Source organism: Carettochelys insculpta, chromosome 22, assembly GCF_033958435.1.
Source record: "Carettochelys insculpta isolate YL-2023 chromosome 22, ASM3395843v1, whole genome shotgun sequence".
Lineage (NCBI taxonomy): Eukaryota > Metazoa > Chordata > Testudines > Carettochelyidae > Carettochelys > Carettochelys insculpta.
In genome coordinates, this window is record NC_134158.1 from 9,457,634 (window position 1) to 9,479,308 (window position 21,675).

Sequence of the window (21,675 nt, forward strand, 5' to 3'; positions counted from 1 at the left end):
GCTAAACCCAGTGTTGTGAGCTCAGTCCTTGAGGGGGCCGTTTAGGGTTTGGGGGCAAATAGATTAAAAAAGGAAGGGTGCATGGCCCTGCTCAGAGGGCAGGTGACTGGACTCAGTAATTTCCCTTCCAGCTCTATGAGATGTGATGTGTATCACTTTCAAAACAAAAATGCAACAAGGATTGTCAAAGGAAAGCTGTGTACTGCAGTATCTCCTCTTGGGCAAAGCAAAGGGCGTTGTAAATCCAGCAATTAAGACATCAGCCTTCAATATTCTTCTAATCTCATTAACAGACATGATATTAAAACTCATCTCTTTACTTAAAACAAAGAGGCGTATGTTCAATTGAAGAAGTTCATTAATAAAAGTAATAAACTGCTCAATGTGTGACTACGTTACCGCACATTGCAAAACTGAATCCAAAATACGAACATAAAGAGAATAAAACTTTCAGCTCCAACACACCTGTGAGCAATGGGGGTAGAACCTGGGAGTACGTGCACTCCTTCCCCAGCCAATCTCATCTCATTCTCGGTCTTAAGAAATAAAAACTAAAGAGGCGTGTGGCAGGTTGTCATTATCTGCATTTTTGCTGATACTCAGGCCAGCGGCTGTTTTAATGCGATGATGATCAGGGCCCCGTCGGGCCGGGCGCTGCACAGACACACGGCGAGAGACAGTCCCTGCCCCGGCTGAGATCAGGGCCCCGTCGGGCCGGGCGCTGCACAGACACACAGCGAGAGACAGTCCCTGCCCCGGCTGAGATCAGGGCCCCGTCGGGTCGGGCGCTGCACAGACACACAGTTGAGATCAGGCCCCGTTTCCCTTCTGAAAGGTGCAAGAGAAGTTCAGGCGTGACTCGGGAGGCATCCAGACAGTGGGAAGAGAAACATAGCTACCCTCTGAGACAGAGGAGATTTTCTTCTCCGAACCGGTGTGCAATCAGTGGGCATTTTTTAACGATACCGTAAGCAAAAACTCACGGGAGAAAAATCCTCCCCTTCCAGCCAGAGTTGGCCCAGCGACCGGGAGATGATTTTAGCAGTACTTTGCAATCCTTTGCTTTCTCAGCCGAGCCATCACCGGAGCAGGCCAAGGTTGGTGCATCCTTCTTTAGCGTGGTGTCCGTCTGCTCCTCTCTGCCAGTGGGCGGGTAAGGCGGAAGGGGCAGCTGGCCCCCCGGCCCCCAGGCGTGAGGGACCCCCAGGCTCCCCACCTCCGTCTGGTTTAAATAATTCGGTGTCATGGAAGAAAAGGAAGGCGGCCGGCCGGTGGGCTGTGGAGCCCAGTTCTGGCTCCTTTTGTGATGCGTGGGGTAGTAGGAAGCAGGAATTGATTTTAAAGCGCAACGAATGAGGTGAGGTGAATATTTTAATATGGGCGGGGGGAGTTTGTGACTGTGTGGGCCAGGGCCCCACCTGGACTTCATCCGCCCCTGCCTCTGCCTAGAGAGCGTGCGCGCGCACACACACACACAGGGCAATGCACACACTGACACACACACAAACAGGCAAAGCACACACTCACACACACATGGGGCAATGCACACGAACACACACACACAGAGGACAAAGACACACTGACACATATACACACAAATGGGCAAAGCACACACTGATGCATGCGCGCGCGCACACACACACAGAGGCAATACGCACACCGGGCAATGCACACACTGACACACACACAAATGGGCAAAGCGCACACTGACACACACACACACGGGGCAATGCACACAGTGACACACACAAACACAGCAATGACGCACTCACACACACACACACACACACACACACACACAGGGCAATGACGCACAGACACACACCAGGTTGGTGCGCACACATGGGACAAAGTGCGTACACAGCAATGCAAACACAACCCAGAGCAATACACAGGGGCACAGCCACACAGAGCAGCGCAGACCCTGGCCCACGCACGCAGGCAGCGCGATGCCCACCTGCAACGTGCAAGGCCCACCCGGAAACACCCCCAGCGCAAGGCACAGCGTGACGCTCACGTACACACAGAGGAATTCATGCACACACACACCACTCGCAACCTGCCCTGGCTCAGATACGCAGCGGCAGACACACACTGCACAGCGCACGCAGAACACCACAACCACAGCTGCGCGCCCCCAAAGCAGTGCGCCCCCTGGGGGGACAGAGCACATTGCGCACATCGACGCGCTCCCCCACCCGCCTCCTGAGACAGCAACGCGCGCACTGCAACACACACACGACAACACACACACTGCAACATACACACACTGCAACACGCACTGCAGCGCACACTGCAGCACATGCACTGCAACGCACACACTGCAACGCACACTGCAACACACACACTACAACACACGCACTGAAACATGCACACTGCAACATGCACACTACAACACGCACTGCAACACATGCACACAACAACACACACTACAACACATGCACACTGCAGCACGCACACACAACAATACACACACTGCAACACGCACACTGCAACACACACACAACAACACACACTGCAACACACGCACATGACAACACACACACTACAACACACACACTGCAACACACACGACAACACACACTGCATCACACACACTGCAACACACACAGTGCAACACACTGCAACACATGCACATGGCAACACACACACTACAACATGCACACTACAACACACACTGCAAGACAAGCATACTGCAACACACACACTACAACACACACACTGCAACACACACTACAACATGCGCACACACACACACTGAGAGCCACGCTGGCATACACACAAACACACATCCCTGCCAAGAGCCAGGCGGCACTAGCCGACACCTTGGCACGGATCTGCCAACACATGCTCTGCAGCAACACCGCCCCCACCCCCACATACCCCCCCACACAAAGCAATGCGCAACACTCACACTCTCACACACAGAGCTGCCACGACACACAGCCTTTCTGGCACAGGCACAATGACATGCACAGCACTCACAATACGCACTTCACGGCCCCGCAGTGAATGAGTCACCGGGGTCTGTGAGCACACGCGTGTGCAAGACAGCAGTTTGCACGTATTTTGGTGCTGCAGAACCAGCTCCCCCTAGTGGGGAAAGGCCCCATCCCATGCTCCCCAGACCCTCCTGGCCTTGGGCCAGCTCAGAACCAGAACCCCTGGAGGGCCTTGACTCAAAGCTGTCGCCCCTGCTAGGCAGCCAGCGGGGATGTCGTAACTCCCCAGGCTGGGCAGATGTAATCAGTCCCTGGGAGTGACGGAGGTCGCGGTGGCGTCCGGTCCAAGACATTCCAACCCAACAGCACCAGCTCCTGGCACATTCCTCAAATTCTTCCTCTCGCTCAGCCAGTGGGGCAGGAAAAACGCACAGGGCGGTTTTCTGATGTAACCTGCTTTTGCCAAACAGCTCCTGGGTGTCAGCGTGACTAGTCCTCTGCAAACTTCCACAAAGCCAACCAGAATGCTAGGAACCATTGCAAGAGAATAGACACTCAAGCGGGGGCTACCCTACAAGGTTTGTCTACACAAGTCACTGTTGACAGAGTTTTGCCCTGTCTCCGGAGGGATTCCCAACCTACGGGTCGGGACCCAAACCTGGGTCGCCGTTAGATTTTCTAAGGGTCGCCGGCTGGGCGGCTCTGAGCCACCGGTGGCTCTTGAAGGAGCCATTTGCAGCTCCTGTGGCAGCTCGGCTCCCTGTCCCTGCCTTGCCGCACTGAAATGGACCTCAGTGTAATTGGTTTAACGGCTGGCGGGAGGGATTGGGCTGTCAAACCAATTAAAATGAGTCCCATTTCAGCGCGGCAGGGCAGCTTGCCCATGTTACGGGGGGCGGGGGGGGGGGCTGCAAACAATTTAAGTGGGGGGGATCAGAATTTATAAAAATAAAATTTCCCAGGACAGAACCTCCCCCTGGTTTTGAATTGCCTCAGGTCACCAGGTCTTCCTGAATTGGCACGGTGAGTTGCCGCCTAGGAAAGGTTGGGCAGTGCCACTCTATGGGGACACGTCCTCACGGAATAGGGGCTCCCCCGTCCACGCCCTGTGTGGCCAGAGCACGGCCAGACTCCCCAGCCTTCCGTCGCCAGAACAGCCAGCCGGGAGCTCGGCAGACAGGGCTGCCTGGTGAACGTTTAATTGGCCGTTTCTGGGGTTAGTTTGGTCCTGTGTTAGCTGGAGCTTGGGCCTGGCCCAAGAAATCTGGACCTTGGCAAAAAAGAACAGGCTACTCTCGCGCTAGGCTGGAAACACTGAAGGTGGGTAAATTTCTCCCACCTTCAGCCTAGCAGCGGCGGCCCTGGAGCTGCTCAAATGTCTGGCGGGTCGTGTTTTTCCCAGCCCCTCACCTCCCTGCCAGGCACCCTCTTCCGTGAGGAAACTGACGGAGCCCTAGAATAACCAGAAAGATAGGCCCGACACCACGGGTGCAGTCACAGCTGTGGTGTCGGAGCACGCGTCCAGCCTGGTTTTGCCTCCCCAGTGCCCCACTCCCCGGATGCGCCGGCAGTGCAGGGAGTAATTATGCTGATTAATAACAGCCTCTGCTGCTATGGGGCCTTTTAATCTCGGGATCGCCCTCGCTTTATGCATGCTCGTGAAGCCAATTAGCACGGGGGAGCCCTACCGGGGAAGGAGAAAACTCAAACCGGGGAAATGGAGATGCTAAGGGAGTAGCCGCTTTGGGAATGTGATCCAGGGGTCCTGTCTTCCCGGCCCCACTCTGTTCTAATCCATCCTGCTCCACTCCCCACTCAAAGCCAGGGAGAGAACCTCGGACTACCAGGGCCCCCCTCTTAACCTCACAGGACTAGGTATAGAGACCAGGAGTCCCAGCTCCCACCCTTCCTTGCTCTAACCTCTAGACCCCACTTCCTGCCTGCAGCTGGGGCGAGACCCAGGAGCGGGGTGGAAGCGGCCGCACTGACTTACAGCCCGTGTTCCGGCTAAATTTGTTTCCCAACGACGTGTGGGATAAATTTTGTGTATTGAAGCACGAGCAGATGATAGACACACAGGTTTTGGACACCCCGTGGGTGGTCTGCCAATCCGCTGGGCAGCTCCTCAGTCTCTCCTGGGCAGCGCCCCCAAGCTCTCAGCTTATGGGGAACACAAGCCATAAGCTTTTAAATCAGGTCAGAGCCCAACCCACAGCTGGTAAGGCCTAGAGAGCAAAGGAGGCAATGTTCTTCTTGACCTCTGATGAAAGAACATAAAGTAACGGGCTCAAATTGCAGGAACAAGGGAGATTTGGGTTTGATGCTGGGAAAACCTTCCTAACTGTCAGGGTGGTTAAGCACTGGAATAAATTGCCTGGGGAGGTTGTGGAATCTCCATCACTGGAGATATTTAAGAGGAGGTTAGGGAGACATCTATCAGGGATGGTCCAGATGGTGCTTGGTCCTGCCATGAGGGCAGGGGCCTGAACTCAATGACCTCCTGACGTTCCTTCCCGTTCTAATGTTCTATGAGTCTCTGATCTTTTTTAATCCTGCTTCCTAGGTCAGCGTTCCCCTGCCGGTTCTTTCGTTCGAGAAGTTTATTTATGTTCAGCTTTATTTGCTTGCTTGGGCCCAGCCTACCGTGCCAGTGTCCTGGCCTCCTCATTATTGCCCACGCCCCCCAGTGTTTGTGTCATCTGCAACCTGGACCTACGATGATTACACATTTTCTTCCAGGTCCTTGATAAAAGTCTCGCATTAGAGGAGGGCCAGGAAACCATCCCAGCAGAACCCTCTCAGAAACACGACGGTGGGTCTTTGCCCACAAAAGCTTATGCCCCAAAAAATCTATTAGTCTATAAGGTGTCTGCGGGATGGTTATTCCTTGTTGACAGTGACATTTGGGGAGGTAGGTGCAACTCCTGCTCTGCCACAGATGTCCTTGGTCAAGTCACTTAAGCTTCTCTGTGTTTCAGCTGAGTAATACCTCGGTGGGATGTCACAGAGGTGCTCAGAGAGCAGGAAAAGGCTATGTTGGTGCCATGGAGGGTGGAGTACAGTGATATATAATGGGACCATGACTTCATCTCTCTCAGAGCTTCACAGAAGAGCTCCAAGGCTGATTTCCCTTGCTCTGAGTGTTGCAGGGGATAAGTCCGGAGCGTTTGTGTTCCTCTCCACTTTGCTGTCCCTGGCCTGGATGTTATGGGTCCCAGGCCTCGCCATTCCCGTCAGAGTAATGGTTCAATACTAAGCAAGTACCTCTGGAATAATGCGTCCAGTTCTGGGGCCCCTAACACAAAAACAGTGTGGACTTATCGGAGTGAGTCCTGCCGAAGGCAACCAAAATGATGACGGATCTGGAGCACATGACTGATGAGAAGAGGTCGAGGGATTTGGGCTTATTTAGTCTACAGAAGAGAAGAGTGAGGGGAGATTTGAGAGCAGCCTTCAACGTCCTGGAGGGGGGCTCTAAAGATGACGGAGAGAAGCTGTTCTCAGTGGTGGCAGACGGCAGAATGAGGAGCAATTGTCTCAATTTACAGCGGGAGAAGTCTAGGTTGGATGTTAGGAAATACTATTTCCCCAGGGGAAGCACAGGAATGCGTTCCCTAGAGAGGTAGTGGGATCTCCATCCCTGGAGGTGTTTAAGTCAGGGCTTGACAAAGCCCTGGCTGGGATGGTTTAGATGGGATTGGTCCTGCTTTGATCAGCGGGTGCGACTCCATGACCTCCCGAGGTCTCTTCCAGCCCTGGGATTCTAAGTTGTCTCACCTACCCTGGGCAATTCTGCAAATGGATCAGGAAGACACAGAGGTGGGTAGGTACACCTGACAGAACGTCCCACGTAACACCCCCCCGATGCATCCTCCCCACACATATAAAGGATAATGGCCTATTATTGCCACTGCCTAATGGAGCCCAGCCTTCAGCAGGGTTGGAAGAGGTTGTTGTGTCCTTCCTAACGTTTGTAGGTTCAAACATCGCTACCGCAGGTTGGGGAGTTTCTTACAAAAGCAATCTCGTCTGCCCTGATCAGAACTGACTCAAAGCGAGAGCCCCCCTTGGGGCAGTTGGAGAGGGGATGATGACATCTCTGTGACACACTAGGTCAAGCCACGTGAAAGCGGCACCCCCTCCTGGCTGAAGCGGGTGAAGCAGCGGAAGAGGTCGGCTGATCCATGAAGCGGAGGGAGGCAGCAAGCTTGAAATTTGTTTCTGTTCTGAACTGAAAGCAAAACAAAACCACTGGCCGCATCTCCTACTGTGTAAAAGTCTGGGGGGAAAAATTGTTTTGAGACAATCAAAACTTTCAGTTCCTATTAATTTTTTTATACGACACCAGGAGTGTGCAAAATGGGGGGGGTGGGCTCCCTCAGGGGGGTGAAATTTCATAAGGGGGGGCACAGCACAATTATCTGCTGGGTCTCAACCTCATCCATCTCATTAAAAATATTGAAAAATGTTACTGTTTTTATGTATATATATATGCACAGTTGTATGCAGGTTGAACCTCTCTAATCTAGCACAAGAGAATTTGTCGGATCACAGGAGGTTAATATTATCTAGCGCATTATTAACACGTCCACTGCATAGTGGGCTCTTAGAAGATATTTAGCAGTAAATTGCAGCTAAATACAGCACAGAAACTCTAAGAACCAGGACTGGTGGCTGTAAACAAACTATAGGGGACCATGGGAAACTTGGGCACACCCATGACAAGTGGTACCTGGCTAACTAAAATCATGCCGGATCACGGAGGTTGCCGGACGAGAGATTTCCGGATTAGAGAGGTTCAACCTACACCAATCAATAAAGTTTTTACGTTCTGCAGACTTGTTTTCTTACACACGCTGAAAGGGTTTTTCTTTTTCATATGAGCATCACCAAAATTTCCGTCAGTTTAGGTTACATTCGACAGGTTGCAGGGAGGGTCTGCTAATTGCAGGGATGAAAAGTAAGGCCCCATGTAAAAAGTTTGCTCACCCCTGTGCTATATTATCATGGATTCCTAGAAATGTGAGGCTGGATGGGACCTCAGGAGGCCGGCAAATCCAGCCCTGACTGCTGAGACCAAGACCACCCCTGGCATATATCTGTCCCAGCTGTTTTCAAACCCTTCCAATGACAGGAATTCCACAACCTCCCTTGGCAGTCTGTACCAGAGCTTAACCACTCTCAGAGTTAGGAAGTTTTCCCTAATACGGAATCTAATTTTCCGTTGCTGTATATCAAGCATGCTTCCCGATCGAATTTTTTGCAGTCCCAGAGCTAGGAGCCGTCTGGGGTGCAGAGTACCTTACGTTTATCTTTAAATTAAAAATTATTCTATATAAGCAAATAACAATTTTACCCATCAAATTTTATGAACTATGAATAAAATTATAAAACAATAACAAATCACGTTAAGTATTAAATTCTCAGTTAAAATCATTGTATTACATCAAACAAGACCTAAAGTTACATTATAAAATAGACCTAAACCATAAGCTACAATAATAAAGAATTATGACTTTCCGATAGAAGTACATTTATTTTCTTGGGTGGCCCTGGCAACAATCAGTTTTCATTGGTGTTGAGTTTGACGCTCTTGCTGTGATGAATCCCCTTGATCCTTGTCCTGACTGCAAAACAATGGATTATTTCCCTTGCTAATTACAATACAACACAAGACCTTGGCCAGCTTGAAAACTGGCCTGAAATCATCTTGCTGATTGATACACCGCTATCAAATGGGGACTCCCTGGTTATCTCAGGATAGGGCCCAGAGTGACGTAGCTAGGTTGAAGTATTGGGCTAAAGGAAATCTGATGAGGTTCAACAAGGAGAAGTGCAGAGCCCTGCACTTGGGATGGAAGAATCCCAAGCACGGTTACAGGCTGGGGAGGTGGGGTGGGTTAAGCCTGGGGGTGAGGGGCAGTTTGAGGCTGCGGAGGTCAAATTCCCTCCTCACAGGTCATGTGCTCCAGCCTCCCCATCATTTTGGTTGCCCTCTGCTGCACCCTCTCCAGTGCATCCACATCCTTTCTATACTGGGGTGGGGGCCCAGAACTGGACACAGTACTCCAGATGTGGCCTCACCAGTGCCGGATAGAAGGGAATAATCACTTCCCTAGATCTGCCGGAAATGCATCTCCTAATGCAGCCCTGCTTACTGCTCCAGGCTGGGGACTTATTCAACATTTCCAGGTCGCATGTTGCTTGCTATTTAGATAGGAGTTGTTCGTTGCTGGGCTTTTCGACGCTCGCCGTTTATCGAAAATAAACCTTTTTTGTTTTGGTTTGGTTTTGGTTTTGTTTTTTTTAACTTTGCAATTATATTGCTGGGAGCCACAAAGAACTCCCTAAACAGTCACATAAGGCCCTGGAGCCGCAGGTTGCAGCCTGCGATTTAAAGATTTAAAAGGGCTCAGGGTGTCCGTGGAAAAAAGCAAAAGAAATAAAAATGATCCTAGAAAATAAGGTGGAAAGAAATGGCAAAGTTGCAATCGATGATTATTTTTAAATGAAAGATCTTCCAAGGGTGTTATGAACGGCTGTCCAAAAATCTAGGGGGTGGTTTCCTTTTTCCTTCAAGGAAGCGTACCTAGCAGCTAGAATTGGCTTTGATGGGGGTTCACGAATGGTTTGTTGGGGGACTGGAAATCTGTGTATGGTTTGGGGCTGACTGGGAGCCTGTGAAGTGTTTGGGGGTGATTTGGAGGTCTGGGAATGGTTTGGGGGGTGATTGGGGGGTCTGAGAATGGCTCAGGGGACAATTGGGGGCCTGGGAACGGCTTGGAGGGTGACTGGGGGGCCCTCAAACAGTTTGGGGGATGCCTGGGGGGTCCGAGAATGGCTTGGGGGGCGATTTGGGGTCTGAGAACAGTTTGGAGGGTGGTTGGGGGGCCTGGGAACAGTTTGGGGTGCCTGGGGGGTCCTCAAACAGTTTGGGGGGTGCCTGGGAGTCTGAGAATGGCGTGGGGGGCTGATTTGGGGTCTGAGAACAGTTTGGAGGGTTATTGGGGGCCTGGAAACAGTTTGGGGGTGCCTGGGGGGTCCTCAAACAGTCTGGGGGTGACTGAGGATCCTCAAATGGTTTAGGGGTGACTGGGGGTCTGAGAACAGTTTGGGGGTGACTGGGAGCCTGGGAAGAGTTTGAGGAGTTAATTGGGGGTCTGGGAACAGTTTTAGGGTGATTTGGGGTCCAGGAACAGTTTGGGGGTGATTGAGCGGTGACTGGGGGGGTCCGGGAACAATTTTGGGGTTACGGGCTCCCCCCACTGCCCTAAATACTCAATCACTCCTATTACTGTCAGGGAGCATCCCCAGAGAAGAGCCGCAGATGTGCACAGGGCGGGGACCCCCAGGCGGCTCCCCACGCCCGGGGACCCCCAGAGGGGGTCCACGGAGCTGCTCAGGCACGCGGGGAGCCGTGGGGGGGCTGGGGGAGCCCCGAGTCTCCAGGGAGGGCAGCTCCCCTGGGGGGGCAGCTCCGGCGACGCGCCCCCCAGCTGTGGGTCGGGGGTGGGAGATTTGGGGGGGCCCCCTGGCTGTCCCCCACTAGGGGGCCCCCTGAGTGCCGCCGCCTGGTTTCCTGGCCGAGACGGATGCAGCGGCAGTTCCGGGAGCTGCCGCCCGGCCGGGGAGGGACTTACGCCGGGGAGCGGCCCCGGCCCGGCCGGGGAGCGGAGCCCGCAGGTGAGCGGGGCGCGGGGGCGCAGGGGCGCAGCCCGAAGTGGGGAGACAGCCCCCGAGACGGGCCCCCCCTCGGCAGCCACATCCCGCCCCAGCGGGGGGGAGACACAGCCGGTTTGGGGGGCACACAAGGGGGGGGACACAGCCGGTTTGGGGGGCACACAAGGGGGGGAGACACAGGCTGATTTGGGGGGCACACATGGGGGGAGACAGCTTGTTTGGGGGCCACACAAGGAGGGAGACACAGCCGGTTTGGGGGGCACACAAGGGGGGGAGACACAGGCTGGTTTGGGGGGGATTCGGGGGGGAGACACAGGCCAGTTTGGGGGGGATTCGGGGGGGGAGACGCAGCTGGTTTGGGGGGCACACAAGGGGGGAGACAGCCGGTTTTGGGGGGACTCGGGGAGGGAGACAGCCCGGTTTGAGGGGCACACAAGAGGGGAGACACAGGCTGGTTTGGGGGGGGATTCGGGGGGGAGACACAGCTAGTTTGGGGGGCACACAAGGGGGAGACACAGGCCGGTTTGGGGGAGATTCAGGGCGGGGGAGACACAGGCGGTTTGGGGGGGATTTGGGGGGGCGACACAGCTGGTTTGGGAGGGATGGGGGGGAGACAGCCTGGTTTGGGGGAGATTTGGGGTGGGGGAGACACAGGCGGTTTGGGGGGGATTCGGGGGGGAGACATAGCCGGTTTGGGGAGACACGAGGGGGGAGACACAGCCTGGTTTGGGGGTACACTGGGGGGAGACACACAGCTGATTTGGGGGGCACACGAGGGGGGAGACAGCCGGTTTGGGGAGACACGAGGGGGGAGACACAGCTGGTTTGGGGGGCATTGTGTGGGGGAGACACAGCCCGGTTTGGGGGGACAAGAGGGTGGAGACACAGCCCAGCTTGGGGGGATACAAGTGGGGAGACACAGCCGGTTTTGGGGAGCATGGGGGCCACAGAGCTCACTTAGGGGGACACGAAAGCCAGGGGGACACACAGCCGGTTTGGGGGGATGTGAGGTGGGAGACGCGGCTGGTTTAGCAGAGCATGGGGGGGACAGAGCTTGTTTGGGTGGACACGAAGGGGAGGGGGAGACAGGTGGTTTGGGGGAGCGTGGGGAGAGACAGAGCCCGTTTAGGGGGACATGAAGGGGAGGGGGACACACAGCCGGTTGAGGGGGGCACAAGACAAGGAAGGCACAGCTGCTTTGGGAGAGACATAGGATGTGTGAGTCCTGCTAGGAGAGGCCTGCTCAGCGCTGGAAGGACAACTGGCCTTGGTGGTGTTGTGGGCTTAAAAACATCCAGCGAGGAGTTCTCCCATCCTGCCGGAGCAGGGGCCCGACCTGCGCCGCCACTGGCTGCGCAGGAGAAAAGCCAGAGCCCGCCTGGCCCAGACGATTCGCCATCTCCTTTCCCATGCGCGGACCCCAAAAATTGCTCACATGCCGATGATGACCCCTTTGGAAATCTTCCATGGGACCTTTCCCACCGGGGTCTGCAGGCCCCCAGGCTGAGCACAGCCAGACTCTGTAACAACAATATTTTGGGGCCCCTTTAGGTTCTGACTGTGGGGTGATTTATTTTTTCTCCCCCAGGGGCTAGTGGCTGTCCTTGGGGAGTCCATGAGAGCCCTCCGCAGCGACGCCATGCAGGAGAACTATGAAACGCTGATATCGCTGGGTAAGGATTCACTCTTCCTCCTTTCACGGGCCATCTGATAGGCCCAACAGAACAGGGGAGCCTTGGGTTTTTTCAGGACGCAGATCAGCCCCTAGACATGAGAGACGGAGAGAGACTGTTTGCCGCCGCCTGTAATTGTTTCCACCCGTGTGTGGAATAGGTCTTCACACCGAAGCGTGTGCGGATGTGGTAGAAACGCATGTTGCTCATCAGCTGGGCGGTGGATAAATTTCTCCTGAATGGCCACAGCGTACGCAGTTTTCACACCCCTTCTCTTCCTCATGGAGAGGCAGAAACACAGCCAAGTTGCTAACCTCCTGGACACTTCATCATCAACCATGGGCTCAGCGCCTGTGTCCGATGCCTCTCTCACTATTTCCTTCCATCTTTCCCTGTCCAATGTGGAGTGGTTTAGTTTCTGTAGACTAGCTCCGCACAAGTCTATGATATCATCTACCCATTCTCTGTGGCTGTTTCTACAGAGACCACTTTCTCCGAAAGTGGCAGGGTAATACGCCGCCCGACATATGCTAATAAGGCGCAGATGCAAATTCCTCACGCCTCATTAGCATACAGTCATGTGATTTGGGTCTGGACGACCATTCTTCCGGACTCCAAAACGCCGTTTATTAGCGCGGCCCCTGGGCATCTTCCGGAAGGAAGTCCTTCTTCCGGAGGCCCCTTCTTCCCAAAAATTTTCGGGAAGAAGTGGCATCCAGAAGGACTTCCTTCTGGAAACTGCCCCAGGGCCCCGCTTCTACACAGCATTTTGGAGTCCAGAAGAACGGTCGTCCAGACTCCAAATCACATGACCGCATGCTAATGAGGCGCGGGGAATTTGCAAAATACAGGACAATTAGCCTGTTTTCTTAAAAATGCCGGGACGCCGGCGAGGCAGCTTCAATAAGGGACTTTCCCCATAAAAACAGGACGAATGGTCACCCTGTGGCAGTCGGCCCAGGCGAGACCGTCGTGGCTTGCTGTGGCTCTCACCGCACTCTCCTCCGTTTCTCGTTAGCAGAAGAGATGGCCATCAGCATGCCACGGATCACCGCCATGGCCGAGTCCCACCGCAGGGAGCTGGTCTCAGGTACGTCCCCGCGAGCCCGAGCGAGGGAAGGTTTGCAAAAGTCGTGAGCGATTCAGGAGGGCGGGGTCCCTGATCAGAGCCACCCCTCCGGAAGGCCCCGGCCCTGACCAGAGCTGGGTGAACATCTTTCTGATGAGCCTTCTTTTCTGGACAAAATATGCAGCTGCAGCGACACCGGTATTTGCCCAGTCGGTGAAAGTTGCAATCACATAAAACCTGAACGAGATTCTGAGAAAAAGAACCCAAACCGTTTCAACTAAACACAACGGTGCAGCTTTCCAGCAAAACCGCTTCAAAAGCCGAACACAATGCTTGGCGTGCGGTCAAAATAAAGGCTTCGTCTGCACTTAGAAAAACCTTCGAAATGGCTGGGCTCGTGGCCAGATCGAAGAATCCGAATGAGGCGCTGAAATGAATGTTCAGCACCTCGTTAGCATGCCGCCGGCCGCTGCACTTGGAAAGTGCCGTGTTTAGCTCATCCACACGGGTCCTTTTCGAAAGGACCCTGCCAACATCGAAATCCCCGGGCCCTATCAGCTCATCACCGAATAAATCGTTTGGTTTGTCTTTAAAGTGCTGCAGGCCTGCTGGTTTGCTTTGTTCAAATACAGGGTAACACGGCGAGCTCTCTGTTATTTCGAAATAGTGCGTCCACACATGCAGTAGAGCCTATTTCGGATTAGAGCCCCTGGAAGCACTATGACTGCTGTGTCTGCACAGTACTGTTATTTTGTAATAAGCTATTCCGGCCCTGATCTCAGCCGGGGCAGGGACTGTCTCTCGCTGTGTGTCTGTGCAGCGCCCGGCCCGACGGGGCCCTGATCTCAGCCGGGGCAGGGACGGTCTCTCGCTGTGTGTCTGTGCAGCGCCCGGCCCGACGGGGCCCTGATCTCAGCCGGGGCAGGGACTGTCTCTCGCTGTGTGTCTGTGCAGCGCCCGGCCCGACGGGGCCCTGATCTCAGCCGGGGCAGGGACTGTCTCTCGCTGTGTGTCTGTGCAGCGCCCGGCCCGACGGGGCCCTGATCTCAGCCGGGGCAGGGACTGTCTCTCGTTGTGTGTCTGTGCAGCGCCCGGCGCGACGGGGCCCTGATCTCAGCCGGGGCAGGGACGGTCTCTCGCTGTGTGTCTGTGCAGCGCCCGGCCCGACGGGGCCCTGATTTCAGCCGGGGCAGGGACTGTCTCTCGCTGTGTGTCTGTGCAGCGCCCGGCCCGACGGGGCCCTGATCTCAGCCGGGGCAGGGACTGTCTCTCGTTGTGTGTCTGTGCAGCGCCCGGCGCGACGGGGCCCTGATCTCAGCCGGGGCAGGGACGGTCTCTCGCTGTGTGTCTGTGCAGCGCCCGGCCCGACGGGGCCCTGATTTCAGACGGGGCAGGGACGGTCTCTCGCTGTGTGTCTGTGCAGCGCCCGGCCCGACGGGGCCCTGATCTCAGCCGGGGCAGGGACTGTCTCTCGCTGTGTGTCTGTGCAGCGCCCGGCCCGACGGGGCCCTGATCTCAGCCGGGGCAGGGACTGTCTCTCGTTGTGTGTCTGTGCAGCGCCCGGCGCGACGGGGCCCTGATCTCAGCCAGGGCAGGGACGGTCTCTCGCTGTGTGTCTGTGCAGCGCCCGGCCCGACGGGGCCCTGATTTCAGACGGGGCAGGGACTGTCTCTCGCTGTGTGTCTGTGCAGCGCCCAGCCCGACGGGGCCCTGATCTCAGCCGGGGCAGGGACTGTCTCTCGCTGTGTGTCTGTGCAGCGCCCGGCCCGACGGGGCCCTGATCTCAGCCGGGGCAGGGACTGTCTCTCGTTGTGTGTCTGTGCAGCGCCCGGCGCGACGGGGCCCTGATCTCAGCCAGGGCAGGGACGGTCTCTCGCTGTGTGTCTGTGCAGCGCCCGGCCCGACGGGGCCCTGATTTCAAACGGGGCAGGGACTGTCTCTCGCTGTGTGTCTGTGCAGCGCCCAGCCCGACGGGGCCCTGATCTCAGCTGGGGCAGGGACTGTCTCTCGCTGTGTGTCTGTGCAGCGCCCGGCCCGATGGGGCCCTGATCTCAGTTAGAACCTTTCTGTGCTCCTATAGTACAATCACTCTGATTAGTATCCCATCAAAGCTTAATCTGTCCTCTCCCCCTGCCAGTGGGGTTCCCGATTTCAAAGCCTGACTTGCTCTCCTGGATGGAACGAGGGGAAGAGCCCTGGGTCTCAGATCTCCAGGCCTCCGAGGACAGGGAGATCCCAAGAAGCAGCAGCCCAGGTGAGCAGGAGTCAAGCCAAGGAAGAAATCATGTAAGAGTGAAATATGGAGACCATGAGCTTTTGCAGGGAGCTTGGAACCACCTCTCGCTGTGTGTCTGTGCAGCGCCCAGCCCGACGGGGCCCTGATCTCAGCCGGGGCAGGGACTGTCTCTCGCTGTGTGTCTGTGCAGCGCCCGGCCCGACGGGGCCCTGATCTCAGCCGGGGCAGGGACTGTCTCTCGCTGTGTGTCTGTGCAGCGCCCGGCCCGACGGGGCCCTGATCTCAGCCGGGGCAGGGACTGTCTCTCGCTGTGTGTCTGTGCAGCACCCGGCCCGACGGGGCCCTGATCTCAGCCGGGGCAGGGACTGTCTCTCGCTGTGTGTCTGTGCAGCGCCCGGCCCGACGGGGCCCTGATCTCAGCCGGGGCAGGGACTGTCTCTCGCTGTGTCTGCGCAGCACCCGGCCCGATGGGGCCCTGATCTCAGCTGGGACAGGGACTGTCTCTCGCTGTGTCTGCGCAGCACCCGGCCCGACGGGGCCCTGCTCTCACTCTGTTTCCAGGTTCCCCTGCACTGCCTGATCCCCCAGCACAAGGAATGGCTGCGATTCCATCACACCTTTAGGTGCATCATTGCAGCCCCTGGGGCGACTGGCTGCAGAGGGGATGGGGGGAGCCTCCTTTTTCCTGGTTCTCATCTGGAGTCTCTTTCCCTGCAGGCGAAGGGTCAGCCAGCGCGGAAGAGGGAGAGGCAGAACTGCCACAGGCCTCTCCTGGGAACACAGAGCTGCAGGCGCGCCCCCAGGAGGAAGAGGAGGTGGCGAGCCCCAGCCCGGGGAACACCCAGGAGACCCCTGCCAGCCAGACCACCGTCAAGCCGACTCCGCCGGCTGCCCCGGGGGCAGACAAGGCCTTCCGCTGTGCCGAGTGCGGGAAGACCTTCAGCCAGCGATCCAACCTGATCCGGCACCAGCGCCTGCATGCCACCACCAAGCCCCACCCCTGCCCCGAGTGCGGGAAGGGCTTCGGCGAGCCGGCGGCGCTGGCCCGGCACCGGAAAGCTCACGCGGCCGGGAGGCCCTTCCGGTGCGAGGACTGCGGGAAGGGCTTCTCGTGGAGCTCCCACCTGGAGCGGCACCGGCGCGTCCACACCGGCGAGCGGCCCTACCGGTGTGAGGACTGCGGTAAGGGCTTCAGCGTCAGCTCCCACCTGGAGCGGCACCGGCGCGTCCACACCGGCGAGCGGCCCTACAAGTGCGAGGAGTGTGGCAAGGCCTTCGCCGTCAGCTCCACCCTGGCCCAGCACCGGCGCGTCCACGCCGGCGACCGCCCCCACCGCTGCCCGGACTGCGGCAAAGCCTTCGGGCTGAGCGCCGCCCTCCTGGCCCACCAGCGCAAGCACCGCGGGGAGAAGCCCTTCCCCTGCCCCGAGTGCGGCAAAGCCTTCGGCTTCACCTCCCACCTGGAGCGGCACCGGCGCGTCCACACCGGCGAGCGGCCCTTCCCGTGCGACCACTGTGGGAAGCGCTTCGGCCGCAGCTCCCACCTCTACCGCCACCGGCGCGCCCACACCGGGGAGAAGCCGCGGAAATGCGCCGATTGCGGGAAGAGCTACTATCTCCGCCCTGCTGGCCTGGCGCAGCTCCACGCCAGTGGCACCGGGAGGGATCCCACCAAATGTGCCAATTGCGGACGCCCGCCGCCGCCGCCGCCACCACCTCCGCCTGCGCCGGATCCCGCCCCGCCACCGCCGAGCTGCGCCAACAAGCCGCACAAATGCCCCGAGTGTGGCAAGGGCTTCGGGCAGAGCTCCTCGCTGGTGAAGCACCAACGGACCCACACCGGGGAGCGGCCCTTCGCCTGCGGCGAGTGTGGCAAGCGCTTTGGCTGGTGCTCGGCTCTTATCAAGCACCGGCGCACCCACACCGGCGAGCGGCCCTTCGCCTGCGGTGACTGCGGCAAGGCCTTCGCCGTCAGCTCCCACCTCGACCGGCACCGGCGGGTCCACGCAGGGGACCGTCCCCACCGCTGCCCCGAGTGCGGGAAGGGCTTTGGTGAGCCAGCGGCACTGGCCCGGCACCAGAAAGCCCACGCAGCCGGAAAGCCCTTCCGGTGCGAGGAGTGCGGGAAAGGCTTTGCCTGGAGCTCCCACCTGGAGCGGCACCGGCGCGTCCACACCGGCGAGCGGCCCTACCAGTGCGCCGACTGTGGGAAGGGCTTCAGCGTCAGCTCCCACCTGGAGCGGCACCGGCGCACCCACACCGGCGAGCGGCCCTACAAGTGCGAGGAGTGCGGCAAGGCCTTCGCCGTCAGCTCCACCCTGGCCCAGCACCAGCGGGTTCACTCCACCGGCCGCCCCCACCGCTGCAAGGACTGTGGGAAGTGGTTTGCGTCGGGGGCCCAGCTGCTGGCCCACCAGCGGGCCCACCGGGGCGAGAAGCCCTACCCCTGTGGCGTCTGCGGCAAGAGCTTCGGCTTCGTCTCCCACCTGGAGCGGCACCGCCGCGTCCACACCGGCGAGAAGCCCTTCAAGTGCCCTGAGTGCGGCAAAGCCTTCAGCCGCAGCTCCCACCGTAACCGCCACCAGCGCGCCCACGCCACTGCCGAGCGCCGGCCCTTTAAGGGTGGGGGCGGGGCCGAGGCCGAGAAAGGCTCCGCCCCCGCCGGCCCGGCCAAACCACCGAGCGCCGCTGCTGGCGAGGCTGCCCTTTCCCTCCTGCCGGCCTGGTGGGGGGAAGGGGATAGGAGGAGCACCCAGTCGCCAGCCTGGGCGGAGGACACCACAGCAGGCCCTGTGCCCTTCCCCCCCGCTGCTGGGGGGCTGCGGGGGTGGGGCCTGAAAGCATTCCCAGCCCCAGATGTGGCTCCTGCCCCTTGGCGACTGGGGGACGGCAGCTCGGGCTGGGCCTCCATCCTGCCCCAGGAGGCCTGGCCTCCGCTGCCCCCCACTTCCTAACCAGCCTCCTGCCCTGCCCTGGAGCTGTTTGTCACAGCCCGTGGCCCCTGTTCCCGCCCCGAAACGGGGCCAGGCAGCAGGCCCTTCTCTCTAGCCCGACAGGCCCCTAGAGAGGGGACAGACAGCGGGTGCCCCTTGCAGCTGCATTGGGCCAGACCAAGGAAAGGTCCTTTCCCACCACCTGTGCACCCACCTTGTCCCCGGGCCACCACCGACGCAGCCCTTTAACTGGCCTGAGGATGTGCCCCCCAGCTCACCTCCTGACCCCGCATGCAAGGGGGAGGGAGACGGGAGCCAGGGGGTGGCGGTCACTGAGGTCTCAGGGCAGCCTGTGAGGTGGCCATTAGCAGGCAAGGGGGGTCAATTAAGCACCCGGACCGCACAGGAGAAGGTGCTGGGAGAAGACTGGATTGGGCCCTCGGGGGTCAGGATTACGCCCCCCTCCCTGTTCTCACCCAGGCGGTCCAAGTTTCAGCTGACGTATCCACATGCCACTTAACAAGCCCCAGTGTCCAGGGTTTTTTAATTTGGGAGGGGAGAGGTGGAGCAGGGTCGGAGCCTGGAAAAAATGCAGAGAAGGGAGTGGGGCCTATGGAAAGGGGCAGGGCCTCTGAGCCTAGTAGGAAGGAAGAACCATCTCTGCACCTGCAGGGGTGTGCTATTGATATTGGTAGCCAATATCTGCGTGTCACATTTATCCCATTTGCCCTCAAGTACCCTGCCCCACCTCAAGGTTCCCTTTCATTTTCCCCAGCCATGTGCGGAATACATTTTGTAACATGCACTGAGACATGCGTGAATGCGCACCGCCCATAAAAACACAGGGTGCCGGCTCTGCTAACCACCTGGGCGGCACCTGAATCTCTCCTGGATGGCTGCCCCAGGGCTCAGCTTACAGGGAACTCCGGGTCCCACCCCAGGCCAAGTACCTCCTTTAAATGATTCCCAGGCAGCCTCGCAGCCTGAGGGGCATGTTTCTGCTGTTCCCCATTAGCCCCCGGTGTTGTTGGATTTGCACCCTGACGCGAGCGATTATTCAGGTGACTCATTCGGGGGACGTTTCCAAGGTGACTCCAGGATTTTTGCCGGATTTTGATTCCATTGGGAGCACAAGAGACAGTCAGGAGCGAGAGGGGAGGCTGGAGCTGGGATGAGGCACACGTAAGAAGCCAGAAATTTCTGAGGCAGACAGTCGCTTCCCTGTGACTACCAATGAGGAGGATTAAAGAGGAGGGAATGGTCCCGCCACCCAACCCCATGAGTCTGCCCCCAGAAGGAAGCCGGGGGAGACGCAAGCCCAGGCCAATGGCCTCCACCCACGCTACAGACGGAAGCGTGTGACAGCCCACAGAACGGGGTTTGGAAAGAGACTCAGCTGAAACCGATCCCCTGCCTGGGGGAGCAGAGCCGCTGTGAGCCTTACGATATCCTGTGAGTCTAACAACTGAGGGGACGTCCACGCTCCAGGGAAGACCAGCCCTGTTGCGGTCGGTCTTCCAGAGCGTGGTTTAGCATGCCGGGTGGGGACGCGCTGTGTCAAACTTACAGGGCGCTGCAGGTGGCTGTCCTGTCTGCCGCTTGGCGTAGGGAAGTTGATGGGCGCGCAGGCCTTCAACAGGGGTTCAGAAAAGGAGTAGATACACTCCTGGAAGTTACCCCTCTATGGCTATTGGCCAGGATGGGCGGGGACGGTGTCCCTGGCCTCTGTTTGTCAGACGCTGGGAGTGGATGACAGGGGAGGGATTGCTTCGTGATCCCCTGTTCTGTTCACTCCTTCTGGGGCACCTGGCATTGGCCTCGGTCAGAAGACAGGACACTGGGCTGGATGGACCTTTGGTCTGACCCACTATACTTATGGTCGTGTGACCTCCCTTCAGGCAGGTCTACATGAGATGTTAAAGTTGATTCTAAGAGCAGGATAGCTCAGTGGTTTGAGCATTGGTCTCTTAAGCCTGGGATTCTGTGCTCAATCCTTGAGGGGGCCATTTAGGGAGCTGGGGCACATAGATTTAAAAAAAAAAAAAAAAAAAAAAGTCTGCCAAGGATGGTGATAGGTCCTGATCTCAGGAGACTGGTCTCCATGGCCTCTGAAGGTTCCTTCCAGCTCTATGAGATACGTATAGGTATGTAATTCCAGCTATGGCACCTGTGTAGCTTCAGTCAGCATGCCTAGGATTGACTTACCTGGCCCTCCTCGCAAAGGGAGGTTGACGTGAGATTGAGGATTACCAGGGTTGGCTGCCAACCCCCAATAGTTTGATTTCACATATCTCTACTGAGCGTGGGTCAATGTGACTTGTCCCTGACTGGGTTGATCTTCTAGGTATTGAGGATATACCCTTAATGGAGATGGTGCTGAGCCTGAAATAAGGTTCTTTGGCTACATAATTAACATAGCTGAAATTGTGTACCTTAATTTAACCTTTCCTGTGGTGTCGTCTTGCCCTAGTTCCCATGAAGCCCAGATCCTGGGATTTCCTAGGGCCAGGTCAGCTGCTTTTAAAACTGGATTCATGTGTCTGTCTGTCTGGTTGCATGTCATGTCCTTTTAATTTATCAAGGCTCTTTGCTGTTTGGGGTGGGAGGACCCAGGATGAGCTGTGGACTCGGATACCTTTCTCCAGTAAATGCAGCCTCCTGGAACAAGATACCTTTGGGATGGGTGGAAGGGAGCTTTAATTTTATTTCTCGCGTTTCATTAGCTGTAATAAAGTAGCTCTTCTGTTTCAAACGTTTCCTGACTCCTCTGTTCTGAAATAAAATCCACAGGTCAAAGTAGACCTCTCAAAAAAGTCAGATTGTAACTTTCTCAAGCCAGAGACTGTCTTGCCCATCTGTTTTGTACAACGCCTGGCACAGAAGGGGACGTGGTCCATGACCGAAGCCCACAGGCAGTATGATCACACAGGTAACCAATGAGCGTATTCATCATTTGGTTTCAGTTAGCGAATGAGAAGAGTTTCATAAGGAAAAACAAGTTCTTAACGCGTTCGAGAGAAGGTTCCATTTTTCCTCTTCTTGGAATTCTGAGGCCAGAGTTAAGGTTATTTTTCTGTTTCCCTCCCTAACGCTCTCGTGTGACTGACAGCAGAGTTCATTTTCTCGTGCCAGGGTCCAGGTT

General features: G+C 57.1%; 1 protein-coding gene across 2 annotated transcripts; it reads left to right on the plus strand.

Moving 5' to 3' along the window:
* The first annotated feature begins 10,579 nt into the window (after positions 1–10,579).
* LOC142024754 (uncharacterized) lies at positions 10,580–21,276 on the plus strand. 2 transcript variants are annotated; one of them, XM_075016947.1, is made up of 5 exons: positions 10,580–10,625; positions 12,211–12,295; positions 13,317–13,385; positions 15,502–15,618; positions 16,318–21,276. In XM_075016947.1, exons 2-5 carry the CDS (start codon positions 12,238–12,240, stop codon positions 18,552–18,554), a joined length of 2,481 nt encoding a protein of 826 aa, XP_074873048.1. In that variant the 5' UTR covers positions 10,580–10,625; positions 12,211–12,237; the 3' UTR covers positions 18,555–21,276. The 2 variants fall into 2 exon arrangements, with proteins under 2 accessions (XP_074873048.1, XP_074873047.1); XM_075016946.1 differs by having other exon boundaries at positions 10,595–10,625; positions 13,314–13,385.
* The last annotated feature ends 399 nt before the right edge of the window (positions 21,277–21,675 follow it).